Source organism: Daucus carota, chromosome 6 (assembly GCF_001625215.2).
Source record: "Daucus carota subsp. sativus chromosome 6, DH1 v3.0, whole genome shotgun sequence".
NCBI classification, from domain to species: Eukaryota; Viridiplantae; Streptophyta; class Magnoliopsida; order Apiales; family Apiaceae; genus Daucus; species Daucus carota.
This window is the reverse complement of record NC_030386.2, coordinates 35,304,252-35,313,345: the sequence shown is the minus strand read 5'-3', so window position 1 is coordinate 35,313,345 and position 9,094 is coordinate 35,304,252. Positions and strand designations below refer to the sequence as shown.

General features: G+C 33.1%; 1 protein-coding gene across 1 annotated transcript; it reads right to left on the bottom strand.

Moving 5' to 3' along the window:
* Window positions 1-1,630: 1,630 nt before the first annotated feature.
* On the bottom strand, window positions 1,631-7,654 carry LOC108226527 (1-acyl-sn-glycerol-3-phosphate acyltransferase 2). Its single transcript, XM_064079102.1, has 11 exons — window positions 7,453-7,654; window positions 6,817-6,939; window positions 6,364-6,403; window positions 6,191-6,264; window positions 5,864-5,923; window positions 4,397-4,474; window positions 4,103-4,261; window positions 3,750-3,875; window positions 2,911-3,003; window positions 2,291-2,377; window positions 1,631-2,093 (listed from the first exon to the last, which is right to left on the bottom strand). The coding sequence occupies exons 1-11, from the start codon at window positions 7,531-7,533 to the stop codon at window positions 1,887-1,889; spliced, it is 1,128 nt and encodes a 375-aa protein (XP_063935172.1). The 5' UTR covers window positions 7,534-7,654; the 3' UTR covers window positions 1,631-1,886.
* Window positions 7,655-9,094: the final 1,440 nt, after the last annotated feature.

Here is a 9,094-nt window from a genome sequence, read left to right as displayed (position 1 = left end):
ATATGTTTAAACATTATGTGTCGTTTTTGAAGATTTGGACAATGTGTGTTGCTTCATATATTAAATTTACATATATTTATTTTCATGTTTTTGTTTGGTACAAGAAACTCCAAAAGAAATAGAAGTGTTAAAAATCGAAATGAATTTCTTTATATTCTATCTCTAGATTTTTCTTAAAATTTTAAAAAAGTTGGTGATATAAAAAAATTTGAAAATATTTTTTTGCCAACAATAATATTCACATAAGTAAAATTTATTAAAAGAGAAAACATTTCAATATTATCCAAAAATAATTATAATCTAATAAAAAACATAAAAGTTAATCTTAATTGTTTAGTTAATTATATATTAAAATTTAGTTCGATACGTTTATTTAGATAATTATATCCTAAAATCAATTTAATAAAAAGTTTGCATGCTTTATTTCCATATAAACTTCAAATTATGTGGCATTTCTATTTTCTACTTTTTTTTATTTTCTTTCATTTGTTTTTCTTCGGTCTTTTTTATTAATGTGACACATCAACCGCCAATCTGTCACTCCGTCTAACCTCCGTTACTTTTTTTTAACGGCAGTGATGACTTTGATACCATTAAGTGAGTTTAGTGAGCAACTTGAGACCCGTGGAGATCAGTGATGGAGTTGATACCGTTTGTTCACTTCAGTGATGAGTTTGATAATTAACCCTATTTTTTGCAAATAGACACGGCTAATAATAACAACATACTCAGCAAAATTTGATTTAATAAATAGAAAGATGACAGAGGGAGAAAAAGCACTCAACTAGAATAAGGATCTCCAAAATAGAGAAATGACGGTTAGAACGTCTACTCTAGAATAATTAATTTTGCTGAAGTTCTATTTTAACAATTTTGCTCTGGTTGAGATTGAAAGGGGGACTCGGAGTGTGCACAGTCCAGGGGGGAAAATGTGCATGGTTTTGATGTGATAAAAAATAGGGCTTTTTTTATTAATAATCACGTTTTCAATCTTATTTTCAAAAATACTACCTTATCCAATTTTATTTTCAAAAATACTACTTTCTCTAAAATATTTTCAAAAATACTGTGGTTATATATCGATTCCAACGATGAGGTCGAAAATGTCATTTGAAATCTGAAACTTGAAATCAGGATTTGTAATTGCATATATGGTTGCATATGGGTTGTATTCAGTTGATTCTATTGTAATCTAATGGCCCCGCCAGGGGAACCCATACATCAGTTGCAACTTACAGTTTTCTGTTGCATATGAGGTTGCACGCAACCTCATATGCAACTAAATGCAACTGAAAACTGTAAGTTCCAACTGAAGTATGGGTGCCCCTGGCGGGGCAATTAGATTGCAATAGAATCAACTGAATGCAACCTCATATGCAACTAAATGCAACCTTATATGCAACTAAATGCAACTGGAAACTGTAAGTTCCAACTGAAGTATGGGTGCCCCTGGCGGGGCCATTAGATTGCAATAGAATCAACTAAATGCAACCTCATATGCAACTAAATGCAACTAAAAACTGTAAGTTGCAACGGATGTATGGTGTGCCCCTGGCGGGGCCATTAGATTGCAATAGAATCAACTGAATGCAATCATATGCAACTGAATACAACCATATACAACTATATATGCAACTCAAAAACATTAGAGCTCAAACATTTGAATGACAATCAGATCACAACTTGAAGTGAATTGATGCAGGCAACGCTGCAATAAAGAAAATTCGAATTATCGCCAAAATATCGTCAAATCGGAGATCATCTCAATGACATAAACTAGACTCTTTCCATTTCAAACATAAGTCACAAAGCCAAATCTTTCACTGGTGCTCAGGTATGGTGTACTGCATAAAAATTATGTCACTAGTTGCTAAATATGTTTGTCCTCACTGGCTTGGCTTGGGAGGTATTAAGAGATTGGCAGGGCTCGAGCGCTCCGACTGAGTAAATTGTATCAAAAACTGCATGAGAACAGTCACTGTAGCCAAGCCTAATGCGGAAAATGCAAGACCCATCCAAGAAGATAAAAGTGATGTCCATTGCAAGAATTTCAAGCTTACAAAGATGAGAAGACAAATCCAGGATGTCATGGCCTGTTTTCCGCAAACAAGTGTTAGTAGCATTACTCGCACAGCATTCAGATTTAGACCAAGATATATGCTACAAACATGAGGGGCACAATCTACAGACATCTTGAGCTTCATACGATGTTAATTTACCAACTCTAATAGTGTTGTTTTAAAATCTATGTTACAGGTATTTGGTAATAGACAAATTATATTCATCTTACCACAAGAGATTTCAATGGCCGACCAAGGCTTTGAAGTTCTCCATCACCAAATTTGCCAGAAGCTTCATGCTTGTCTAATAATTTATCCTACAACAGAAAATTCCAATTATTTTATATAAATGACATATTGCATCACTTATATAGCTTTATATATAATTTTAACACCATATAATAATACTATTCAACAAATACACACACATAAGCCGCGATACATTTTAAACTGTGCTCTAGTGGCTAAAATCCACCATCTAATATTTTTGTATAAACTCTGTGTTCAAAAGCCCAAATCCTGATCATTGCAGTCCGCTGGCCTTAAAAGACTATCTGTCAACTCCACTTAAAATTGTTAAGATACAAATATTATATGATCACAATTGCACTGTCCTCCTCAAATCGCACTAACACTTTAAAGCGTATAATGTTAGGATCAGATTAATTCAAGACGACTTTATGAAACTCACGTATATGACATGATAGTAATGAAGAAGAATTGGCAAGTTTTTCCCAGTTTGTCGATCAACAAGCAAATCAATAAAGCATTGCAGCAACACATGTCGTTGTACAAGGTGCAGTGTAAGCATCCTTTTAATAAGCCTGTGGACGGTAAAGAAAATCTTTACCTTGGCTAAAAACACATCTTTACACCATTGAGCAATGGCATCTTCCGTTTCAGGCAGATCTTTCATCAAGTGCCGCTTTAGGTGAACATGAACCTACAAAGCAAGATATGTTGGGAACAGAACATTTGAAAAGAAAAACTAAATATGTACCAGTATTTGATTTAACATTTATGTGCAACTTGTACTGTTTCATTCATATGTTTGGATTGGTTTAACTTTTCTTCCATATGCAAATTCTCCCGAGGAGATGTATATTCTCAGAATTTTCGATTATTGATCTATAACTTTCATAAAACACCATAATTTATTGCTACAAACTCACTGTCAAATTCTTGCAGAAGATGTGTTACACGACCAACTCTCCCAAAATCTTAAGGGGTTAGGAGAAAACCACAGCTAAGATATACTTAGACAATCCGTCTATTCCAGTTGTCCTCTTTCCATTTTTGGGAGGTCCCTACGTAAATTTTCTTACTCTATTAGTATTACTTTGTATTGAACTCTCCAGCAATACCCTTGGATTGAGTTAAAAGCAATTTTTCCCCAAGGCCCTATATCCTGCTGGAGACCCCTCGGCCCTCCCCTCCTAGCATTAAGGTCATGGAGGCATGAGTCTGTTAGTATTTAAATTGACCGTTTCCAAATTATCATTTGGCACTTGAAGTCCATACCTTGAATGGATTTCCTCTGCTATTTTGGTATATATTAAAGAGAAATTTCTCTGTGATCTGTGTGCTAAAACTTAAGGAAGATGTATAGTCAGGGTGCATATAGCTAACATTATAAGATTAATATATAGAATTATAGTGCTTAAGGGCCCCAAAGTTCAGCCGACTAACCACAGAAGGTTGCCCCTTTAAGAGTCTTAGCATTGTAGGTGAAGGAGAGCTTTTGGGAAAAGCAAATGTTAGATCATATACCGCAGGAACGAATTCACGCATTTGACTTACTGCTGTAACAAAACCCTGAAAAAAAGAATAGATTACACAAGTTAAAGCTTGCATAAATTCCAGTAAAATGAAAGGAGAGGCAAAGGAAGTTTTGCTTGGAACTGTTGTAGAGCATCACATTACTTTATTATCGACATGATAGATATAGATATTGGAAGGAGAAGTTCGAAATTGAGTTCTTTAAAATCATAATTCAGAGGAGAAAAGAAAAAAAAAGTCTGATGGGTGCGAAATTTCCTGACCTTGGTTCGAGGAATCAAAACATTCCTAGGAGAAGGCAGTCCCATTGAAGATGCATATTCCTGGGCTGCCAAAAGTTTTGCCTGTGTAAAGCGAGTACCCTCAACAAAAAGTGCCATCCAAAAAGGACTTGGGAAATCCCTTAACCGTTGAAAACCGGACTGCAAAAAAAATACATAGCAAATTAGTGAAATCAAATAAAGACACATAAGATAAGTACGCAAGGCCTAGATCAATGCTCACATTTTAAATATACTAAAGGAAAGCATACACTCATCTTTATAATACGTCCATACCTTGAGAGTTTTTTCATCCTTTAACCAGCTCCTTTCTAAGAAGATAGCTCCTGAAAACCATATAGACCAGCCTACGACCTGTACAAAATAAGCAGTGCTGATCTCACTGGCAATTCAGAAAAACTAAGGTGTTTATGATCAAAGAATTAGAAGATACTCAGTATGCAGAAGATGAGAATACAAAGAGGACACAAGAATTGAAATAATAATTCATAGTTGTATTTGTAAGTGAACTTATTGAGTTATCTTCACTTGACACGACTAGTTGCCTAGGCAGGAAAAATAAAAGAAAACTATGATTCATAATATCTCTCACTCCATGCCTATGCCTATTTCTGAATGCCTAGAGCCGTGCTTGAGATTTTATGTGCCCGTACAAAATTTTAGACGGATGCCCCATAATTAAAATAAAATAAAATAATAAAGTAAATAAAATACAAAAATTAACTAAATATCTTCTTTTATAATATAATTTAAATATATCGAAAATCAAGAGATAAATTACAAGTACATAATTAATAAGATGTAATCATTATAAACAAAAAAACAATGGCATAAACCTAATTTATATGTAAACCTCCTTAAATTTTATATAAATATATAATTTAATCAATGTAATTTTATAAGTTAATATTTTTCATTTAATATGTAAACATTGCATGTAGTTATAAAATAAAATAAATTAATCACCTAAGAATTGAATTACCAAAAAAATGATAAAATGTAGAAGTTGTCTACAAAACCCTAGTGTTCACGGTTGTATTATATTTTAATGAAATAAGTAATACTAGTAGTCTATATTAAATTATTATGATTAATTTTAATCTTTAAGATCAATATAACATGTTTTAAGTTTACTTATAATTATAATTGATAATTAGTTAGCGTATATTATTTTTTAAACTTTATTCTATCTGCACTTTTCTTTTTTGAAATGAAATTATAATTATTTTTTTTCCTAGACTACATATTATGTGTATAAGGTACTAAAAAATGGGCCCCTCAAAATTTTGGGCCCTGTTCCGTTGAACACTTGGAACACCCTCAGGCACGGCTGGTCCTGTACACTACAAGTGCTGATGCTAGAGACATTTATTCTTTTTCCCCTTCACCCTATCGACTTATCGAGCCCGTGCTAACATCATGCAATTACTGGTATATATCATGTGATTCAAGATACCCAGCATCAAGGAAGCTTGGGAGACCCATGCATGATCCGCTCCTTTTTGTGAATTGACTTATTAAGCCAGTTTCTTCTTTTTAAAAAAATATATTACTCTACATATATACCTGATTAGTCTGCGTGGATAGTTGTTAATGTGAAATATTATAGATATTCCAATGTTCATACCAAATCATCTACTAAGAAGCAAGAGAGCACAATTTCATTCACGGGCATTAGTATATCATCAAGATGAATGTTTTAACTGAATAAAATCACTTCACAAATGATTATAAAGCACTTACTGGAAGGAACTTTGCTGATTTCTTTGTCACGGGTACTGAGCTACCTAGACAACCTGATCGCTGTAAAAGGAGACGATAATACCAGTGGAAAGGATTGCATAAGTTAGCCTTCTTGAAACTAAGAAAGAAGATTAGGTGTATATAAAAATCAGACAGCATTGTCTCTAATTTATTATCTTGGTTTGGATAATTCATATCGTCAATTTACACGCACACAAAACTAGGTGGTAGGTATATATCCTACATCAATAAATTAAACATGCCTCACTGTGTGCATTTCTGCAACATCCACGTTAATGTAAGGAAGTAGTTATAATATACAAGTACCTGAGCCAAAATCCATCCAATTAGCCAATCAACATCACTTTTGTGGTTGCATACGATAAGTGAATGCTCTTTCCCTGAAGCATAAACATCATAACTAGACTATTAGCATTAACTATAATCTTGACAAGAAGACAGAACAAAGCACGTTGTATCGAATCAACACTAGCTCATACCCATCAAATGTAAGGTTTCAGCATCTGTATACAGCTCAACCTGCAACCAAAAGCATTCTCATTAATCATAGCGGAATTATGCATGAGCTGCTCCATATATTTATACATATCTCTTAAAGTAAACAATATGCATTTTCTTAGCAATGTAATATCATCATCGCAAAGTTGCAGGGTGATGGTGAGATATTCATATTCTAATAAAAAAACATTGGCTTGGTTATCTTGTGTGTGCAAGCTGGGCCTCTGAATGCAACATTAATTGTGGCATTGGCTGGCAAAACTTATGGGAAACTATAACGCCAAATTCAGTGTTTAATCGAATATGTAAACATCTATATTGTGAGATGAGTTCTCTTTGTGTATGATCACCATTCATGTTATTTTTACATTAGCATGAAAAGTGAGAAGCTGCACAAGTAAATCAGGCATTTTGACGGGGGAACCCAAATGTACCTTAACACCAGCCCACCAGTCAGCAAGCCAAACGAACTCCAGCCACAACAGTTCTGCGACCTGACTATTAATCCTCCGAAACATGTTCTTGGAGAAGGGCCACACAGTCGAGAAGAAAAATGCCTGAAAAGAAAGTATATTTTTTAAATTCATGAATTGATTGGAAATTACACTGCTACCTGGAAAATTCACCTCAAGAACAAAAAATACACACATGTTTGACTAATTTCCCCAGCAAACAACTTGAACCAACCCCAGAAGCTCAACAATTTACAACATTACACTCAGATAAAGGAATTCTATTAAATCTTCACAGATCAAATAAAGCTAATAAATAACCTTTGAGTACACCAAATCACTTGCTAATCATAATTCACTTAGAAGATCAGGGATAGAAATATCTTTACTAGAACACTACAGAAATAAATCACCAGTTTTATTTAAAAATAAGTTGGGACTGCTAAAATATACAATATGATCCCCGTAAGCCCTCTCTCTAACACTTGAGGTTTTATAAGAATCAGTCATTTAACGTGGTATCTCATGCTCACCGGAGATTTAATTATGGAAAAGAAAATTCACAGACTTTCGAAAACCCGAAAACTCTAGAACAGCACCTCTGATCGCATAACATACCTGAATGAGATTGACGACTAGACCTGAGAATAAGAAGAGAATTCCCAGTGGCACCACAAAAAATGCTGCAGGGATCTCCATGGCCAGGCTCAAATTTTTGACAGGGTGATTTAACGGGGTGTGTGAATAACTGGAGATGAAGACAGCAAGGAGTAATGGTCTTGGATTGTGTGCATCAATTAAGGTGGCTGCTAGCTACAAGCTCAATACTAACTCTTGTCCCCTTCACGTTTTATTTATTTGCATACATGCACCTTAAGCGCCAACTTTTTTGTATGCATGAAAAGGCCCGGCAATATCACAATTGTGTTGAATAATTTTATTAACATTAGATAATTCAGTATTTTTGAAATTTTAGAAGAAAATGATGTACTATCATTTTATGTTTAAATCAAAAAATCATTATAATAATGTAACACAAATTTTCATTTTTTAGACTTCAAAACTATGACATCTCATGGCAAGGAGTGTGAGAAATAAACGGGACACAATCTCATTTTAATTGAAAAGTAACATTTTGGATTATTTTTCCCGTATATTAGGACACTGTTCTTAAAAAATGTGATAATAATTTATCAACATCGGTACTGTAATTATATACGTATCTTACTTGTTTTCATGTACTCCTTCTCTTGAGACGGGTTTTTTACGTCACTTTTTTGATAAAAATATTGAGGAAGTTTTTATAAAAGAAAAGTTATGGATTTAACATATTATATTTAAAAAGTATATATATATTTATACATATGTATATTAGTATTATAATTATTTTTCAATATTGTCAAAATCCAAGCTGCAAAATTAAGTGGGCTGTGGCCTGTGGTGTCTGTATATCGACTGACAGAAGGCACAGAATGGAGAGCGGCAGTGGAGTATTAAATTCAGCACCAAAAGCTTCCATGCCTAGTAAATACCAGATCACCTTCACTCTTTTCCCATACGTGATTGTAATTATGTTGATCTTCCCATGCCCTTCTTAATTCTTACTCCATCTCAATTTAGGTGATTTTTTTTTATTATACATATACTAAAAAGTATTAAATGATGGGTTTTTTTTCATATTTTTTATGCGGTCTTGTCTTCGAAGAATTTGGCTAAGAGGCGGTTCGACTGTCTTTATGACTAATAACTTAATGACCTAATATGATTTTGTCAAACATTTGTTTAGAAAATTTTAACTTATTACTAATAACTTACGAGTTATTAAAATTTTAATAATTAAAATAAAAGTGAGTTATAGGTACATTATGTTTTGTGAGTATCTTTTTGATAAAAAAGTTTAATCTTTTTATTCATTAAAGAAAATGCTTCAAACTAACTTCTAACTATAAATTACTTTTTGATTTTTGACTTTAAGTCGACTTCTCACTTGTTACACAAACAAATATTTTTCAGTTTAACTTTAGAAACAACTTTTAAACCACGTAGTGTCACATAAATCGGAAGTCAAACCCAATCGGTTGAGTTGTCGATTCAGGATTAATCGGAAAGCGGAGGTCAATTCGAGTGAAAATCGGATGTGTTTTAAAATTACAATATTACTTTAATATCTAGTTAATATATTATTAGTTATTTAATAATTAATATATTTACTATATTCATAAATTTTATAATTGTTCATATTTAGAGTATTATAGTATTT